This window comes from Equus asinus, chromosome 11 (assembly GCF_041296235.1).
Source record: "Equus asinus isolate D_3611 breed Donkey chromosome 11, EquAss-T2T_v2, whole genome shotgun sequence".
In the NCBI taxonomy this organism is placed as follows: domain Eukaryota; kingdom Metazoa; phylum Chordata; class Mammalia; order Perissodactyla; family Equidae; genus Equus; species Equus asinus.
This window is the reverse complement of record NC_091800.1, coordinates 51,303,770-51,324,616: the sequence shown is the minus strand read 5'-3', so window position 1 is coordinate 51,324,616 and position 20,847 is coordinate 51,303,770. Positions and strand designations below refer to the sequence as shown.

Below are 20,847 nucleotides of genomic sequence, written 5' to 3'. Positions count from 1 at the left end.
TCTCTGTAAGGACATCGTACAGCTCCTGGAGATAAAACTCACAAAAGTATGGGGATCACCTGTAACTGCAGTCCCCTGGAGTTTTAAAATCTCAAGCTTGTCCACCCTGAGCCTCCAGTAAGACTTCAGTTACAGTTCAGGTATTTCTGCCTCACCGCTGGTTCCCGAGAGAGTTGTTCTGGGGCTTTTGCTCTGGCGAGCTGTGGTTCTCTGCATCCTCTGGTCTTTCTCTCCAGTTTCTGGGGCAGCGGTTTGCCTTATGACCTCACTTCTCTGATGGATATAACAAAAGTTGTGATTTCTGTTTATTCAGCTTTTTACTTGTTACGATAGATTGGTGACTTGAAGCTTCTTCTGTGGTGGACCGGAAACTGAAAGTCCCTGTGGATATTTTTAGTTCTTCCAAAAATGCATTGTTGAGAAACTAGTTCTTTTCCTCATAACTCTCTAGGAATTTTCTCAAATAACAATTCCGATATTGTTATGTAATCAGAGAATGTGGTCTTAACAATGAAAGGCCCGGGGAACTGGGAGATCTGCACAAAGGGCAGAGAGTCTAATTGTCTGTGGTTGTTATAAGATAGTATATTTTGTTTAAAAATCTGATGAGTATAAATCTTTTTGCTCCTACACTTTTCCAGACAAGTACAGACAAGATTGATTTTCCATAAGAGTAATAAAATCTTTTAAAATAAAATCACTGGCTGCTGTGTGTAGTGAAAAAAATACAAGTATTTGGCCTGTAGTTTCCTTTTTTCAGGATGCTGAATTCTTAGCACAAGATAGTAGTACAATGTGTCCAGTTTCTTATTGTCGTGGAATTGCGTAGAACATAAAAAAGATGATGATATTTGCAGATTAGGTAGCAGTATATTACAGATCTCTACATAATGAAAATATATGCAAACAACAGTTGATAGCCCCGTATGAAACAATGTACGAGAATTCAATACATTAGTTATAAATGTAACTTAGTAAGTTCATTTCAATTTTGCCTCCATACTTTTTAGATTTATAGTAGTTAAATTTTAAGTGTAAAATGAATATACACGTGACTGTATATATGCACTTTCCTGGTTAGAGAATTGGTGTGACCTTTTTACACTTTATGAGAGTTAATCTGGATGAAAACTTTTTTTTTTTTTTTTTTTGAGGAAGACTGGCCCTGAGCTAACATCTGTGCCCATCTTCCTCCACTTTATATGTGGGACGCCTACCACAGCATGGCTTTGCCAAGAGGTGCTGTGTCCGCACCCAGGATCCGAACTGGCAAACCCCAGGCGGCCAAAGCGGAATGTCCACACTTAAATGCTGCGCCACCGGGCCAGCCCCCTGGATGAAAACTTTCATTTCTCTCGTCTATTTTTCTTTTAACCCATTTGGCTCTTTTTTACTGTAAAATTTGAACACCTGGGTATAGTTGGTTCTATGTATCTGTGGGTTCTACGTCTGCAGACCATCTGCAGATTCAACCAACCACGGATGGAAAGGCCCGCGATGCTTATGTCTGTACTGAACTTGTACAGACTTTTTTTCTTGTCCTTATTCACTAGACAATGAAGTATAACAACTATTCACATAACATTTACATTGTATTAGGTATTATAAGTAATCTAGAGATGATTTAAAGTATAGGAGAGGATGTACGTAGGTTATATACAAATACCACACTATTTTATATACAGGACTTGAGCATCTGCGGATTTGGTATCTGCAGGGTGGTCCTGGAACCAGTCCCCCGTGAATACCGAGGGATGATTATATTTCTTTTAATTACATAAATAATATATGAAATTCATAAAAAGTGAGAAAATTTGTCAAAGCAAATTGAAAAATATCATTCCATGTCCTATTGGCTCCAATCCTGAATGTGTGTCCTTTTAGCTCTTTCTGTCTCTCTCTCTTCTGTAATGAGCATTATTTTTAAAGCTATGGGAACATTTCTTCTGTCATCTCTTTCTCACTTAATTATGATCATTCATTGTTCATCTACTTCAAGACAAAAAGCTGCATATCATAAATTCAGTGAATAAATATTATTCAGTGGTTTGTGTGTCCCATAATGCACTTAACCAGTTCCTGACTGTTTGGCATTTAGATTGATTCCTTTTTTTTTTGAATGCTATAAGCAGTATTGTGTTATACTCTTAAGTATGTGCTTGCTCAGTCATTTTCTTAGATTAGCATTTACAGTTAACTTCATTATTTTTCCCAGGGTGCTAGTAGGCCTTGAGGTTTCTCATCCATTTGTGTTTCTCAGCTTTTTTCAGAGTTTAGTAGGCTTTCAAGTTAGTATTGAAAGAAACAAATTGCATTTTTCAGTATTTGAGGCTGTTGTTTCTGTGCTTTGTACACTCAAAAGGTGGCGATGATTCGAGATGGTCTGATCTTTAGAAATGATCCACGTACTTACGAGCAAGGTAAATTTTACCATGCCTTGCCCTTTGAAAATCTAGCATCAATGTCTTTGTTTTTAAAAATAGCGTTTATCTGACGTCTTGAAAAATAATGAGCCTAAAGTAAATCTTTCTATATTTAATTTAAATAAGCATACATGCTAATTATGTAATATGTAAATATATGATATACATATATAATACATAACCAGGTTTATGTATTATATATAGCCACATATATAATGTGTAACCATATGTAACACTTTAACTCCTTTCTAAGTCACCGTTAATCCTTTTGTACTAATAGACTTAATTTATGATTTTTCCTTTCTTTGACTCTTCTTGCTTAAAATGCGGTCAAATTTTCTAAGGCTTCTTTGTGACCTTAAATTTTATCTGGTATCAAAGATGGAGGTTTTCCCTCTGATGCTGGTTAAGGTTAAGTTAGTTAAGCCTTAGACCTTGTTAGGAGAACAGTTCCCCTCCATCCCAAGATGTCTGTGGCAGTGGAGTGGAAGAAGAGGGTAGCAGGAATACCATTTTTGGGACAAAGACTAATGGGAATTGAGAGGAAAGGCTGGCTGTGACTGGCCATGGATTCCAGTAACATATTTCATGTGAGTTAGCAAGGCAAAGGTTTCTAGCCTGAGAAACAGAGTTGGTGATGCTGGCATTCCTTGAGGGACAATTCATGAGACAGTGCAAGTTTTCATTGTTTTCTTTTTTTTTTAAGTTTCTTTTAGGGGGTGTGGTGATAAGAGATACTGAATTTGGTTTGGATTTGTACATTGTGGCATGCCCATGGAATGTCCAGTTGAAGACGTCAACCAGTCAGTTGGAATATAGTTCTTGGTCTTGAGAGAAAGAAGTCAGGACTGAAAATACAAAGTTGAGTCCCAGCAGTTAGTTGCTGGAGTCCCTCTGCCTGATCACATCACCTGCCAATTTTTGGGTGAAGACACAACTGAGATTGTGGATAGGTTAATTCTTCGTTTTATGGGAATGACTCCTGCATTGAGGACTTGTGAGCATCCCTGGGCAGTAAAGGCCAGTGCCACTCCTCCAATTTTGTGACATTCAAACTGACCCATGGACCCCCCCCGCTCTCCCCCCGCCCCAATTCCCAGAAGGATTGGGTAGAGACTGGAGGGAAGATCTTGATACCGATACAGTTTGGGGTCTCCTGAAGTGATAGCGTAGGACAGCTTTTTCCTATAGACACGGATTGAAGCCCATATGTGTAGTTTTAAATGTTCTAGTAGACACATTAAATACTAAAAAAAAATATTTAATAATATATTTTATTTAACCTGATATAACCAAAATATCATTTCAACATGTAATCAATTGAAAGTTAATAAAATGCTCTGTATTCTCTTTTTCATACTAAGTCTTCAAATCCAGTGTGTATTTTACATGTAAAGCACATCTAAATTGGACTAGTCACATTTCATCTGCTTGGTAGCTGCTTATAGCTAGTCGCTACCCGGGCACCATGGGTGTAGACTGTGTGTGTATAAATGGAAGTGAATTTGTGGTTTGCCTTTCCAGCATGTTCTCTTCTAAAAAGAATTCCTTCTTTTATTCCTATGAATAATTTACATAACCTTTGGTGATTTTAATTTGTTCTCTTGGTCCAGTGCAACTAGAGGAACTGAATCCTGCAGTTCCACAAAGATGAGTTGTTACCACAAGGATGTACTGAATTTTATGTTATTTAAATGTTAACATTCCTAACAAATTAATAAAACATAGACAGGTTTATGTTTCAGTTCATATTGTATTTCACAATACAATATGAATTGTTCTTGATAGAGGAGTCAGTCCTGGTTTCTGTGAAGAAAAGCAAAGTATAAAATGTCATCCAGCACATCAGATGTAGAGCTGAGAATGAAAACTCTATCTTGTAGTTTCTTGTCGAAAGTTAAGTTACCATATTCATTTGGGTAATTACAATTTCTTACTTTGGGAATTTTCGAGGCTAATTTGGTAGATTCTCACTGGCCATGTCTAAGAATGGGGCCAGAGATCTCCCTTGAGATCCATATTAATATTGAAATCCTTAAAGGTTTCAAACTTTCAGTTCCCATAGCTTGAACTGATAAGTAAATTCACATTTCCTTTCTGGAATGTTTGTACTTGTTTAGTGGGAAAATTTGGATATGCAGAAAGGGGAGGAGAAATTCAAACAAAATAATAAAACCATCTTATAAAATGTTTCTAATTTTCCAGGAAATGTATTCTAAAGTAAACTATAAATATTCTTTATATCAGGTATTATTTTCTTTTAATATTGAGGTTATGTTTATACTGTTGGGCAACATAGTTCAGCCTAAAATTAAGATTATTTCCTAATGAGTTCATAATATTAGTAATTATAAAACAGTGCTCTTAAATGGGTCACCCTCCTCCCCTTCTGGCCCCACACCCCCCGACATTTGGCAGTTTCTGAGGGCATTTTTGATTGTTACAACTGTGGGAGGAATGAGGGGAGTGCTACTGGGATCTAGTGGTAGAAGGCGGGGATGCTGTTGAACATCTTACAATGCACAGGACGGCCAGCCCCCACAACAAAGAATTACCTGGTCTAAATGTCCATAGTGCAGATGTTGAAAAGCCCTGGTCTAAAAGAATATCTCAGTTATAGCATTGGACTTCCTAAACAGAGCATATTTCTTCTATGAGCAACATTTATTTTAGCCATGTTTAGTATCAAGTAGCAGAAAAAGGTAATAGAAACTTCCTGTGTATAATAAGTTATACAGGTTCAAAATTGTACTCTTTCTATTTTTATGGGGCAGGTTTATTAAGAGGCTGGCAGGAAGTAACAAGGTCTGAGTAAATGCTGTGCAGTTATATAATTTCCTAATAAAAAAAGTCTATTCCAGATTTCTGTTGAATGAATTTTGTTTCTTTTCCGACTTTCATTGTGTTACATTTTAGAATTTGAGAAGTATCCATAAAAGGGAAAAGCCCTGGATTTAATTTATTTATATACACATGCGCGGGCGCACACACACATACACACATCGTATAGAAATTCTAAGAAGGGGTAAGGATGGCTGATGAAATGAAGAAATGCAGAGATGGGAGAAGGGCATTCAAGATGACAGCAGCGTGGATAATGGCATGGAGGTGTTAGTATCACTGGCTTCACGTTGCCCTAAATATAGGTAAATTTTAAACTGTTAGCAACTTGCATTTGTTTTATCTCCCATGTAGTTCTTCTATTTTCCTCAAATAATTTTGCAAGTTTTCCACAGTTCAAATACACACCACCTTGTAGGTATCTTCTCTAGTAACAAATATGTTAAATATGTTGTAATAGTAAATATCTTTCTTTAAAACAGTGTATTTCTGGGCAATCATGTAAAGGGAAACCATAAGTAGAGTTTTTTAGCACTGCATCACATAGCATTTGATTGCTAGGAAGGGCTATCAGATACTTCCTGCTTGTCTTTAGGAGTCAGAATATTAAATGTCCTCATTGGGAATGCCCGCGGAGAGGCCACTTGTGTCCCTAGGTGATTGTTGTGCATCCTCACGGTTTTAAACAGATAAAATAGTTCATTGTTGCCATTCATCATGAGAAATATATATTAACCGTGTAGATCAATCTTCTGTCAATTCCTACCATCATTATTTTTAATAAATCTACCTTTTCCAGTCTAGTTCTATAAGAGTTCATAGAGAGTGGGTTCTGAAAAGAGTCAAGCAAATATCAGATTAGGACATCCATTCTTGAAAGTATGTTTGGGAAGAAGGGATGAAATAGTATTTCTAATACTTACTTACTGGTTTAAATCATTTAATATTAACTATTCACAGAAAAGACTTGTCAATGTGCTAAAGCACCTTATATGTGTTATCTCACTGAATCCTTAAAACAGGTCTGTAAAGTAGAAAGTTATCTGCATTTTATAGATAAGAAAATGGAAACCATGAGAAGATCATAGCCCAGGAAGTCTTTATTAGGTCCATGTTCTAGGCACTATTCTAGTCTAACTTATTTCGATACAATTATGAAAGTGTACAGAAAAAAGATAGAATACATTTTTTAAAAAAGCTTAAGGTAGTCAGACTTCTTGGAGATGGTATTGAGATAGAATGCAAGTAGATGTGGGAACAGCTTTGCCAGTAAAAATCTCAAATTAGTACAGAATTTGGATTTTACATAGAATTTGATTATTACAACTAACGGTATCATTTGGGGAATCTGGAAGAACCATAGGTAGAGGTGGATATCCTCAGAGACTGGCAGATTACATTTTGGTCAAGCTTATGCATTTGGCCATTTGGCAGCCAACTAGTAATGTCTTTCTCCACTGCATTTCCACAACCCGGAGTGTTGGGGGAAAAATGAAAGAGGAAAGGCAGGGCATTCTTGTAATGCGTCTGACATGACTGTCCAGGCAGTGCAAATGATTGCAACTTTGTTGATATAATCTTTTCGTGTCAATTACTTTCGTTACACCTTTTGACAACATGACAGACACTTTATAGTGCTTTTATATGCTTTGAGAATCCTTCTTGGATGAAATAAACTGTGAAGGTCATTTTTTCTACCTTTGTTTTTTGGAAACCAAGATCATGCCTCAGGTTTTCAAGGAATGTAATATATTTTTTGGTATGAAATCTTAACAATAAGTGTTTAAAATATAAAATGAGAAGTAAATAAATATTTTTGGAATGAATATGAAACCTAGTTTACCTGTTTAGCAGTATACATATTTTTTTGGCCACCAAGGAGAGCCTGAGTTCCATCTTTCTCTTTTTTGTTTTCATTAAAATAGTCATAATTTAAAAAAGAATTAACTTGTATTTTTATTTCTCCTCAGAATTCTTTTACTTATTCTCAAATCTTCAGTACTATTTCTTCAGGCTGTACAGGAGACAAACACTCAACCGTCCATGTTTTAATAAGATAATCCATTTTGGATTTGATAAGGAGCCACTTGACATCATTGTAGACAAGGAAAGGTGGAAATATAGGTCAATAGTCATTTCCTTTGTTTCCTACAGAAAAATAAATGACTTAATACTTGATAGTAATCTTCATTTTCTTTAGGCACAGAGGACTAGGGATGTTATTTCATTACATATTCTATTCGGTGTTCTGGATGTTTTTTTCATTACTATCCAAACGACTTTTCCTAAAGGGAAATGGCTGATGAATATGTTAATATACAATACTCTTAAACTTGTACTCTGGCAAATATCTATTCTGTTGGGTTTTTTTAAGTTTTGATAACCCCAAAAATCTGTAAAACTGATGAAACCCAGGAAAAATGTTAGTAAAAGCAGAGTTAATTCTTGTCTTAAACATGTAGCTAAGAAGACTCATTTATATAGGATTTTTTTTTTGCTTTATTTCAACCGGTGTTTACAAGTTTGAATAAATTTGATTTTGTTAGTATCTATTGTAAGATTTGAACATACTCAGCTTAAGAGAAATCTTCCTCTGTACCTAACAGATCCTAAGCAAAAAATATATTGAAATTAAACAATATTGCTAAATATCCATATATCCCAGAGTGTCGTAGGTCTTTCAAGGGATGTTGGAGGAATGTATGGTATGGTTTGCTTTTCCTACTGGGTTCCTACCTCAACTTTTGTGTACAACCTAGAAAAATCAATGCCATCCTTGATACTCTTCCCAACTCTGTCTTATCACTGCTCTTTCTCCTCCTCATCAGTCATCAAAGGCTGTTCATTCTTCCTATGAACTCTTTCTCAAATATTTTTCCTCCTCTTTATTCCCACTACCACTGCCTTGGTTTATCCCCTCACCATCTCTCCTTTGAGCTATTGTGTTACCTATGAACTGGTTCGTCTCCATGCTAAATAAATCCTGTATCTTTATAAGCTGTCTTCCAGATTAATTCTAGTGCTATCTTTCTAAACACAAAGCATAAACAAATTTTGCTTTTACTTAATAAAGCCTTCATGACTTCACATCATCTGTTATGTGTGTGATGCCCAAACACATTTCTTCCACATTTACCTCAAGTCTCTTAAAGCAGAGAACCTTGCTATCTTATTCACTTGCTCTCCTAGCAACTAGCACATAGCAGGTGTTAAAGAAATATTTCTAAATGAATAAATGAATTATCATAACATATATAACCCTTCATGACCTGACCCCAAGTTACCTATCTGGTCTCATCTCCAGTTTCTCCTCCGGTGAACACTATGTTCCAGCCGTACCAAATCCTTCATTATTCTTCCCCATATCTGGGGACTTTCATAGCCCTAAGATTTTGCTTTTGCTCTTCTTCTTGTCTGTCTGTCAACAATCAGTTATCACCTGGATCAGTTAGACCCAGGAGAATGAACTGATCTTACATCTATCTACATTTATCCTTTTCATTAGCCCGACAAATATTTACTGAGCTCATACTATGTTTTAGACACTGTTATAAGTCTGCGGATAGGGATACTGTTATGAAAAAAGCATAAAGTCATGGCCCTCCTGGAACTTACATTCCAGTGTAATAGCAAATGAAGAATCCGTCAGATAGTGATGAATACGAAGATGGAGTAGAATGTAGAGGCCTGGAGGAGAGAGCGTTTTTTGACATGGTTGAGATATAGCCTGAGCAGAATGGTAGAAAGTGGGATTGGGTAACTGGTTAGAGGCAAATTGGATAAATGGTTAAAGGCACCTGCTGTAGGGCAGGGGAAGGACTTCAGAATGACCTTAATATTATCTCCCCTCACTGTATCTGTAATCAGCCTGTCTTTGCTTTACTGTTCCCACCTCAGTGCCAGTTCCCAGCCTTTTGTTATATCAGGAGCCTGAAGTACACTAGCCAGAGTGGCTTGGACAGTTCTGGGCTCATATAGCTTTGCAGCCAATGTCAGCATACCCAGAAGTTGAGGGTCTCTATCTCTGGGAGCAATGGAAGATAGAGTTAGACTGCTGACCATTTTCATAACTTTGGGCAGATTGCTTACTCTAACTTTAATTTTCTTGTCTAAAATGGACATAGTAAAACAAAGTTGTTAGGGGACTAAATGACCAGAATGAAACTCGATAAAATTTTCTCTCTTGTTCACTGATATATCCTAAATACCTAGACAGAGCGTGGCACTCAGTAAATATTTTTTGCATGAATCAATGAATGAACAAATGAATGATGTAACTAATGTAAAGCACATGAAACAACACCTGGGACATAAGTGCTCAGTAAATGTTAGTTGTTATTATGGTTGTTATTTGTTAAATTATGAGACCCTGTGATCATATTGTGGTTGTGTTGCACGTGATTGTCTATGTGTGGGGCCTGTCTACTGCGATGGGCCCTCTGCCCAGGCTGAAGGTGCCTTGTTTCAGTGTCTCTGTGTGTGCTCAGGGCAAGAGGCTGGGAGGCATTGGCTGGAGCAAGTGAGTAGCTGTCTGATTCCTGTCTACTCCTGTTCCTAGCTGTGGCCTCTGCTGGGACTTGGCCCTCAGAATTAGTTTCTGCTAACCCTGTTTCCTGGAGGGAATCTTATTTCAGACTTCCTTTTCCAGAACTGAACTCCATCTCTTATCTTTTACATGACATCAAGACTATTTGTTGGCCCATCCTGATACCTGGATACCTGAGCCTGCATGTTAGTTAAGTTCTCCCTGGAATGTTAATACCTGCCCAGCTGAACTGAAGTTTTCTCTCCCTCTCTAGGGTTTGATTGGTGGTAAGTTGGCATTTCTCTTGCCATCATATTCTCCTGGTTTTGGAGTTTAGTTTCTGTTCTCCCGTCGCTGGGTTGCCCCTGTGATCTCCCATAGTGCGTCATGGGATGTGGATGGAATAAGATGACTTTGGCATAGCAGAGCCCCTCACTGCATGTTTATGGGGAGATTTGGCCAACTCACAACCCCCAAGTGTGTGTAGCTCTTCACAATATGAATGACAAAAAATAATATTCTGTTACAATTTGTATTAATGTTGGGGCAGAAAATGTTAAGCTAGATGTTATTTTAACCATCTTCGCGCAATGAACAAAGGAAAGAAGGCATGCATCCATTAGAATTTCTGAAAATATATTGAGCCTCTTTGAAAATGCTAGTAGTGAATTTTGGCTCCCAGTTTGGGTTGAGTTGGTTCTCCTCTTGAAAAGCATCCATTTACAGATTGGATAAGGATTTCTCTGTTTTTCATGGCTAGATTAGCAACTGTCACTTATAGGAAACATTTCTAAATATTAATGTAAACTATACGTTGCTGTGATAATTTAGCACTTTACCAACATAGGAAGGAGAGTGATCCTTGCTGTCAGGGAAATGTAAGTTGCTGCATCACAGTTAGAGTTTTACTAGTCCCTGTGAGAGACACTATTCCATGTTTCGGTGTGAGGATATCTTTGGAAGGGTTTTGTTTTTGAGACTGAAGACAAACGTTTCAGACTAATGTATATATGGATCATTGAAATCACTAAAGGGGATTTAAGTTGAGAGCCCCAGTAGGTCTATAGTTTTGGCTCTTAGTTCTGCCAATAAAATATGGCCAAATAGGTGATAACCACTCTCCCATGCTGCAAAGGAATGAAAGATGAAAGGCTACATTAGAGTGGAAAGTCTGTGTTTGAACTGATGTTTATTTTGTACCATTTCAGATGCTTTGATTATGCATATGCCCTCTACATAATTGTGTTAGCAGTGTAAGGATATGTGAGCATAGGAAGATATGCTCGTTCATGTAATCTAAGCAATTATAAATTAAATGTGATGCCAAAAGTTATCTCTCTTGAGTATAAAATGTAGAGGTGAAGTTACTGTATCATTCAAGTACATGAAACTGTTGTGAACATATTGAATGAGCCCCCACGGATATGAATATTTTCAAAACACTGGGTAGTAGATGAGATTACCATAGATTTTCTGGATATTGAAGTCAGGATGGGAATGACTTGCTAAATTAATTGTGAGATATTTCTGGGATCAGTATGTATAATCTCATCAAGCCAATAAAATATGTTGAAAGCTTGATTTAAAGAAAGAAAAAGTGAAGCAGCTTTGAAACAGGAGCTTCTTTGACCTCTTATTGTTACTCCCCATAATGTTGATACTCACCAGTGACCAGAAGTTGCACGTTCAGTTTGATGACTAAAGCAGCTCAGCCCTGAAAGAAGCTGTTGCTGAGATTCCAGAGCTCCTTTGTTGGGGCCTTCAATAAGTTGCTTATATTTTTTCCCATTTTGATAAAATGAGTGGAGAGAGCGAGATAGTGATAGTGGTTAGGAGCTCAGCTTGGGCTCAGACTCATTAAGTTTGGGACAGAGCTGTACCATTGTGACTTTTGACAGTTTAACCTCTTTGTGTCTCAGATGCCTCATCTTCAGATAATATAGCATCGACCTCTTGGGTTGCTGTGAGGATTAAATCAGTATCTATGTGCACAGCTCTTAGCACAGGGTCTGGTCCATAGTAAATATGCAAATATTAGGTATTATTATTATGTTCGTTACCAAGATAATAATGAAATGATTGTCGTTTTATGCTACTGTGTGATTTGTTGCACAGCAGTAGATAACTGAAACCGTTGGCTGAGCATGATTCTATTCTATTAGGTTTGTTGATCCTTACTATAAAGAGCAGGAGGATTTCACTGATTCTCTTGTATTTCAGCACAAGTTTTGGGGTTGGGGTAAAAGAGTTGTTTTCTCTCCAAAGAAATGACCTATTAATTGGTTGGATTAGCACATCTATAGTAAATTGAAAAAATTGGTATTGTTGTTAGTGTTTATGGTGGTTGTTAGGGTAGAGTTGAGTCAAGAAAGGCTAGAGGTTGACTTCTCTCAGAAATTCTTTTTGAGCAAAAAGTTAATTGTAATCTGATTCCGTTCCTTTTTCTATAGGAAAAGTTGTCCACAGGATGATACTTTTAACCAGTTGACTCATTTGTGTTACAAACCTTTAGAATCTTCCTTGAAAGTGCCTTAATCAGCTTGGTGCAATGAATCCCGAATTGCTACTCATTATGTTCCTCCCATCGCTGTTTAACATAACACAAGCATAGATGGAGGGCAGTTGGTATTTCTCATCACCTGTAGCCAAACATGAAGATGTAAGATGGATACATATTTAAGTGAATATGTCCTGTACCTTGAAAGATCAAAACAAATACCAATAGGTTCTTTTTGGCTTATGAAAGGAAACTTTGTTTAAAAATTAGGTCTATTGAATATTGGCTGACTGGCTCTTTATCACTGCATTCGTGCAAACTGGACGACCCACAGTCAGGAGGAGAGAAAGGAAAAGACCTGCATTATGCCGGTAGGAGGGTAGATTGTAGTAGTTGACCCAGAAAGTCAGCTTTCTATATTTTTATGAGTTCTGTGTTTTTATAAATTATCATCATTGAGCATCAGTCCCTTTCCTTCCTGCAATTCTGTTCAAAATATTTTGCAATGGTGGGATCAGTGACAGTTGTGCTCATAAGGCTGTTGAGTAGAACTACTGTCAGCTGGACTACCGTGTTGCCAAAATTTATTTGGCAAATAGGAATATCCAGAGTACCGTTCTCATTCAGTGCACATGTAATGGTCAATAGCCAGCTAATAAATTTTGCTTTAATTGGTAAAATCTACTCATACGAAGCAAGTAACATAGGTGTACACAGATGTGTGTGGTTTATGTGTGTATGAATTATATGTATACACATAAATTATTAATTCCAAGGGTTCTATAATATAAAACTGTTTGGTTCAACAAATACGGAAAAAGTACCATGTTGCTAAAATTGATGACTGTAATTTTATTGGGAATCAATTGAACAATTGATTCCACAGCAAATGTGTTTGATTAAGATTGTGGCAAGATGCGTTTGACAGCTATTCTAAATTATTAGTTTATTACATATTTAAAGTCTACATTCAACTGAGATTATATATCTGATTTTAGTTTAGAGAGATAAATCTATCAATATTTTGTTCCAAGGACTATATTTTCAATGCTTTTCAGTTATCATGGGCTCTATAAAAAACCATACACCTTCCTGGATGGTTTGGAATATTGGCGTGATGCTCAGTGCTTATGTTTATGCTAAACAGGGTTAGAATCATGAATGCAGAGATTAATATGCTTCATATATATTTACAGTATAACTTTGAGCATATAGACAGGTTGAATCTGCACTAGTCAAAAGAGTTTAATAGTTAAGGCTTGGTTCTTTAGCTGTGAATATTATTATTTATGGTGTTTATTGTGGTTGTGGCTGTGGAGATCCTGGAAAATCATAGATAGAGAAATACTTCCAGGAAAACTTAATTTCTTAAAAAATTTTTGAAAATGTTTTATTTTTTCACTTTTACATGAAACTAAAATGTGCATCCTATCTTTAACCCATGTAGAATTATTCAAAAACAGCAATAAAAAAGGACTCATCATGAAAATGCAGGGATATTTAAATGTGCTAAATGGAACATAGACACAGTCAAGATTTTCGTGATTTATCAGTTTTTAACTTCAAAGTCTCTGGTTAGCTTGCATTTTTTAAACTAATGAGTTTATCACAGCCAGTAAGGAAAATGGTTGAAGTATTTCAGCTGTAAATTGATACAAAGCACTAAAAGGACATTAGCCTCTAATCAGATTCTAACAGTTCATTAAACCTGCCTTTCCAGAATCGCTCTTTGTGTTTTCCCCTCCTTTGCAAAGCATCTTCTTCCCTTTTTGTCTGGGCAAGACCTCCTCTCGGGTAGGAAGCAATATCAACTCATCCTTCATTGTCTACCAACCAAACAGCCTACGGGATGCTTTGTTATGGTAGATTCCTGGCTGCTGAGAAAGGCGGGCGAGTTAAGGGCTGGCCGCGGCAGGAAGGCTTCTCAGAGACTCGGTGGTGACAAGCCAAGCTGGCTGCTTCCAACCACGGAAGCAAGTGACACATGAGGATTTGAGATCCATGCCTGATGTGTAAACAACTTACTAGCCTCCATGAAAGGATTTTAAGCGTGGAACAAATTAACTGAGCTGGCTAGTAATACCGCAACTCCTTCTGCCCTAAGCTCTTAGGATGCAAAAGCCCTAAATCTTTTAGACAAGTCAAAAGCAAAAATTTTTTTAAATTTATCCTGCCAGTTTTAATAATAGTCTGTATTTCTAAGAAAAGAACATGACAGCAATTTTTCTTCTTTTTATTACTTAAAAGACTAGGTAGCAGGAAATTTTTAAATGCTCATTATCTCTAGAGTAAATTTGCTTTTTCTTAGTGTTGATTTCTCGGAGAAAATATTTGTGATGAGGCCCTATAAATTTATTTCTTTGAGTACTTTTCTTAAACAAAAAGAGTCAAGAAATAGGAGAAATAATTAGAGCTTCACTATACTGCACTCTGTTGGTATTATTTGGTAATAAAAATATTTAATTTATGATTTGTTGAAGTGGGAGTTATTTTTATTTAACTGTCTATTTGGTAGAAAAGCAACTTCATGAAAGGTGAAAACCTGAAGGTTTAGAAATGATATTAACCTTTGTCACCATGTAGGCAAAATATTTAGAAACAGATCTCTTTCTTTTAATACAGCCACTTCAGTGTCACGTGGTTACATTCTATAATTGAGCAAAGGAATCGTTCTCAAAACTCAGTCAAATTTACTCATTTCAATTTCTTAGTTTAGTCAGTATATGAGGGTAAAATTGGCATGCTAAACATCTTTTAAAACAGGAGCTTGATTTTGGCCTTAAGCAAGCACTGATATGTGGCTTTCTGACTCCCTTCATAGGTTATTGATTTCAGAAGAATCCCCAAAGCAGTGAAAATTAGTAGAAAATAACCTTGATTTAATCTTTTTATAAATGTTATTGAAATTCTATCGGGCCACAGTAGAAATAAAGTTTTTCTTTCAAGAGGTGGCATACTGAGCCAAACGTATACCAGAACAGAAAGCAAATTGTTATTTATTCTTTGGTTATGACTTCATCTTAGGAATTTACTCTTAATCCAAGACTTATGCTGGTTGTTTTTAAAGGAGATATTTGGGGTTGATATGTACAAATTTTCATTTGATCAGAATTGCCATGATGCCAAAATTCAATGTGTCCAGAATTATATCATCTTGTTTAAAACATTACTTAGACTTTGACAATAATATGAGAGTCTATAAATTATTTTTATCTATTTTCTGTTTTATGGATTTCTGCAAGCAAGACAACCTCTAGAAATAAGGAAGAAAGAAACTTGCCTTATATTTCCTTCCACTATTGCAGAAGTGTGATGAATTGTTTCAGCCCCATAAATATAAATTACTGTAAGGTTTCCTTATTCCAGTTTATTACAGTCTGACCTCCAACCCAGAGGTCAGAGAATCAGACTGATTAATTCAACTTCTTGGTCATTATTTCAAATGAAAGTTCAGAATGGGGGGATAATTGGTTATGCTGATAGTCTCATTTAATTATACTTCATTGTTAAAAAATTAGGTTAGCAGCGCTCAGTGTACTACGGTGGAGGAAGACTCTCTCAGATGTCCTCTTTTGAATGCTTTATAGCTGAATTTCCTTCTCTCTCTTTTTTATTCTCAGAATATCAACTCCTTTGAGAACAGAATGTTAATGCTTGATGGGATGCCGGCAGTCAGAGTCAAAACAGAGCTTTTGGAATCTGAACAAGGGGTAAGCAGAAGTTTCTGAGGATGCCCCACCTCCTTCTCTTTATGATAGTGGCAGTCATTTCCAGAGCCTAGGTTTGCAGAACACTTCTGGTTTTCACTTGCTTAAGGTTTTCTCTCTTGAGTTAAAATCGTCTGAGACTGTGCTTGATTCTTACCAGCCTCAAATATTACTAACTTCCTGAGATTAGGAAGGCATCATGACCTTATAAGAACCAGATGACTTTGTTTAAATTGGTGAATGTTTTGAACAGCTAATAGAAATCCAAAGCGAAGAGGAAGTATTAGAAAATAAGGTGGGAGTATAACCTCAATGTCGAAATAGCTTGGTTCTTCCTAAATTAGGAAATTGCAGAATACAGGTATGGGAATGCTACTGTTTGTTGGATGGATTTTTCTTTTGACATTTGTATTTACCCTTTTTTACTCAATGAGGGCTAAAACAGTTGATGAAATTCCGGTCAGTGAGTTTGAAAAGCACATAAAAGCAAAAGAAAGGTTATTTAACAATATGTAACCAAATTGACGAATTAATTTATGGCTACTGAAAATATGAAGACTTAAGAGCACAGCTAGGTTTTTTAAAAAGGATGTAGGAGGTTCACATTTATAGCTCTCCTAGTTAACATCATAATAAGGGCAGTTTGATGGCTTGCAGCGATAGCTGACCACGTTTTGTATTTAAGGGAGAAAGCACTGCTCATGGCCCTGAGTGCACACTGTGTAACTGTCTTATTAAACCACCACCACTGAGGCAGTACCGAAGACCGAAAAAAGGACATAAATAAGTATTTTATCTTAATCTTTTAGTGTTTCTCTTATTCAGAAAATCAACATAGACCATTAGCAATGTTTTTTAATTGAGCAGTCAAAAGAAATTTTAAAAGTGAATAAAAGATCGCTGTTACAAAAATCAGTGTGCATGAGTTCGTTTGGGACCCCATTCAAGGGATTAGAAAACTGATGTTCCAAAAGGATTTTGTAATGAGGACATCCGAGGGCATGGATCTAGATGGTAACACTTAGAGGGCTTCTCCAGTAACTTCTCCATTCCTGAGCAATGTGTGGCAGGGTGTATGGCATTTCAATACATATTTCTCTTGTTCAGTGTAAGCCTGTGTCTGAAACAGAGCCCCACCGTGGTAGAGGACATCATTTCACCTTTATGTTCAGTGTTGATTGTCACAGCTCTGAAATGGACTTTGTGAGTATGTCAGCTCCACAGTTCTATCCATGACATAATGACTGGCTCACATAGATTCAACCCCAAACTTACGCAATAGAACACGATGAGAGAGCAAAGACTATGTGGCAGTTATTAGTAGTATTTGTTGACTGTAGACCAACCTTCAGAAAAAGTCTTGTGTTCACCTGGATTTTCTAGCCTGACTCATCAAGTTAAACTCTATATCCTCCACACGATTTAGTCTTTATTTTTATTGTTTAACCTAACCACAAGAAGGATTTGTTTTATTTCTTTAGAGTTCTGTTTTCTTAATCTAGATGCATTAACATCAGTTTAATAAAATAAATTTCTGCACACCTCATGTTTAAGTTCAACAAATTATATAGACTATAACATCTCATTCAGAGAGGATGGCCTTTTTCCACTGCTGATGGAAAAGTGAAAAAGTCATGTATTTCACAATCTTGCTTTTATTTTGCAATACAGTCATGACGTTGTTTAATGACGGGGATACATTCTGATAAATGCGTCATTAGGCGGTTCGTCATTGTATGAGCATCATAGAGTGTCCTCACTCAAACCTATATGGTACAGCCTACTACACACCTAAGCTATATGGTACTAATCTTATGGGACTACTGTCGTATATGCGGTCGTTGTTGACTGGAACGTCGTTGTGTAGTGCATGACTGTATGTTCTTCAACTTCAGTGGGGGTAAATCTACTCAAGTCCTATATGTTAGAGAAAGGCAAAAAAGTACAGAAAACCAGTCAGAAAATACTACCTGTCAAAGCTACTAGTCAAAGCCAGGATAGTGCATTGTTGTCACCAGTCCTGCAAATCTTTAATGATATCTAGATACTTCTCTCCTCTTTACTATCGTTTTTCATTTGTAAGGTAAGGTTTGCGTGAAAGATTTAGGAGCACAAAAAACAAAAAGCCAATATTCCCAGAGGTTTTACAGTGTGAATAAGAACCTCATGTCACATTATTTATTAAAAGTAGTTTTCTGTCCTCAAATAGGGACAGAAAAACTTGTAGTTTCATAGATTTTACGTGCTTAATGTCTGTTCATCAAAATCAATTTTCCTCCTATTGATTGGAGCTGATGTTGGTATTTTCGCCCTAATTTAGATTGTGTATGTTGAAGGAAAATAGAAACTTGATTTTATTCTTTTCCTAAGTTTTTGTATGTATTTCTTAAATACATGACAGATATAATTTTGTTCTCTTTGACAGTCAAGCTTTAAGAAGCAGCGCACAGTGTTTGATGAAATGTATTATAGAATACAATAATTTGTATTTAGTCATTTGTAATACTTCAAATAAACTCTTCTTTAAAATTAGAGATAAAATCTAGACTTTTAATGAACTTCATTTTTGGTCACTGACTGGAGTTTCATTAGGGAGAATGGGATGGGTGACATACTGTATGATTTCAGAATCTCAGAATTATTTTTACATAAGGAGTGCTAGAATTCTGATGATTTCTTGATTTCAGTCTTACGGGACTCTTTCCTCATTTGTTATTCAAGGCTGGTTGAAGTTTGATTCTTCATAAGAAAATGTCGATGTATTGGTGAAATTAAAATAATCGTGTTATTATGGGCTTTTGAAAAAGATATTAGTTACAGTGAAGAAAAAGTTACAGAAATGCACCTATGCGTCACAGCAGTGAATGAGAAAGCCTGAAGTTGGTGCCTTGGTTGGACTCTATAATCACTCTGGAAAACCTAGTTTTGAGACTCTGTTTTTAAGACAGACATTAGCATCCAGTCTTTTGGGGAAGAAAAGTTAGTCTGCCTTTTAGGCTACAGGGAGCATTGTAGAGATATACTTCTTTATGTGGACCTCCTGTTTCAGTGCACCATGAAGGCATATGCCTGTGCTCTCCTTCCATCTATAAATAGTCCCTTAGGTCTTCTCCTGTCAGCTGGTCTCTACATGTAACCCCACCCCTCCAAGGAATTCAGGACCTGATGAGCACATTTCAGAGCCTAAAGAAAGCCTGTGGAACAGGTCCAAGTTAGCCTCTCTGGCTTTCTCTCTTTGAAAAGTTCTGACTGCCTTACCTCATTGTCTTAACAGTTTTGTGGTGTGTGTGTGTGTGGTCGTGTCTCCTCAATTAAACTGTGAAATCTTAGAGGTCATGAACTATTTCTTGTATTTTTCTTATACTTCCTGGCACATGGTAAGTGCTCAGCAAATATATGCTTTATTCAGCTTCTCCAGACATTATAACTGGCATGGTGAAAAATATGAAACCAGTCAATAGGGGCTTATAAAGTGGCTCCATCTACCTCGTAGGGTTGTGTGAACATAAAAATGAAAATTGGAGATGCATATTCTCATTGATGGAAGAGTCTTCATCTTGTAGCCATGTGAACTGGGTAGATACGGTGGCATATTGACACCAACTCTGTGTGCCTTCCTTCTGTTTGGAATTCTGTAGCACTTGCATACTTAGTGTTGTGAGATCTGAGTAGATGATTACTGCAGTCTCCTGAAATGTGACTTCGGTTCTCTTCAGGCTTGTCAGTAATACAGCACGTGCTGCTGAGCTGTCCATGGGAAGGGCACGTGCTCTTGTGATAGGCTTCAAGGGCACAGCAAGGAGTGTTGGAATGACTTTGTGACCTTTGGTGTGGTGTCCTGCTGTTATAAGAGCTTCCCAAATGCCATCAGCCTTTGGATGTTCTAGCATGTTATTAGGCAGAGGACTACAGCAGGATGAGGAATCCTGCAACTGTTACACCCAAAGATAAGGTGGAGTGCAGAGAAAGGGTACTGCCTCAAAGACATAAACTGTGATTTTATTCCTGGCTCGGCAGCTCACTGGCTTGAATAGCATTAGGAAGTTACTTTGTATCTCCAGACCTCTGTTTCCTCATCTGTACAGTGGGTGTGTTGGAGAAGAGGCCTTCCCAGGTTCAACCTGACATTCTTTGATTCTGGTAACAGGCAAGGAGTGAGAGAAGTATTTCTAATTATGGATTTGACAGTCATATTACAAGGAAGCTACCTGTGTGTGGAAGTAGTATTGAATAGACTTTAAAGTGAGAAGAGCTGAGTAAAGATGCTTGCTTAGCCAGGTGCCACCTGTGTGGGTCCCATTTGATCTTTGTCTGCCTGTTTCTCCTCATCTGGGAAGTCAAGTGAACCATCCAACCTCACAAGCATCTGCCTGCTTTGGGGATGCTAAATAAATGTTCTCCTTTTGAAGAAAAACAAGGATAAAAAGGGCCCCATTGCTTTGGTTTCTGTTACTACAATTCTCATGAGATATTTAATAGAGATTTCAACATCTGTATTCGTTTATAATTCTAAAAGAAGATTTCAGGTAAATCTCAGATTGGAACCCTTATTTTTTATTTGAATTTTTATGTAATAATATCCGGAGAAATGTTTCAAGTTCTGATTTGATTTTATCATTTAAAAAATAAAACAATGAAGCCAGAAATCAATTATCATATTAACACAAAAATGATAGAATATTTTGCTATGATAATGGTATTTGACCACAATTTTAAAGGAGTTCTGAGTTCATTTACTTTAAATATACTTATTGATATATTTACAGATGAAATGATTAAATGGGATTTGCTGCAAAATAAAATGGGAGGGCAGAATGGATGGGGCTAGAGATGATATAAGATTGGTCATGATTC

The 20,847-nt window shown here is 36.8% G+C and overlaps 1 protein-coding gene across 5 annotated transcripts in view; it reads left to right on the top strand.

Annotated features, from left to right (window-relative positions):
• The window catches only part of KLF12 (KLF transcription factor 12), a 418,145-nt gene that overhangs the window by 168,887 nt on the left and 228,411 nt on the right, over positions 1 to 20,847 (top strand). For 3 of the 5 annotated variants that reach the window (XM_044779861.2, XM_070519950.1, XM_044779862.2), the window contains one exon: positions 15,907 to 15,996. The exons of the other annotated variants lie outside the window; for them this stretch is intronic. In XM_044779861.2, coding sequence (XP_044635796.1) covers positions 15,907 to 15,996 — 90 coding nt within the window. The remainder of the gene's footprint in view (positions 1 to 15,906; positions 15,997 to 20,847) is intronic. 5 annotated transcript variants of the gene reach the window in all.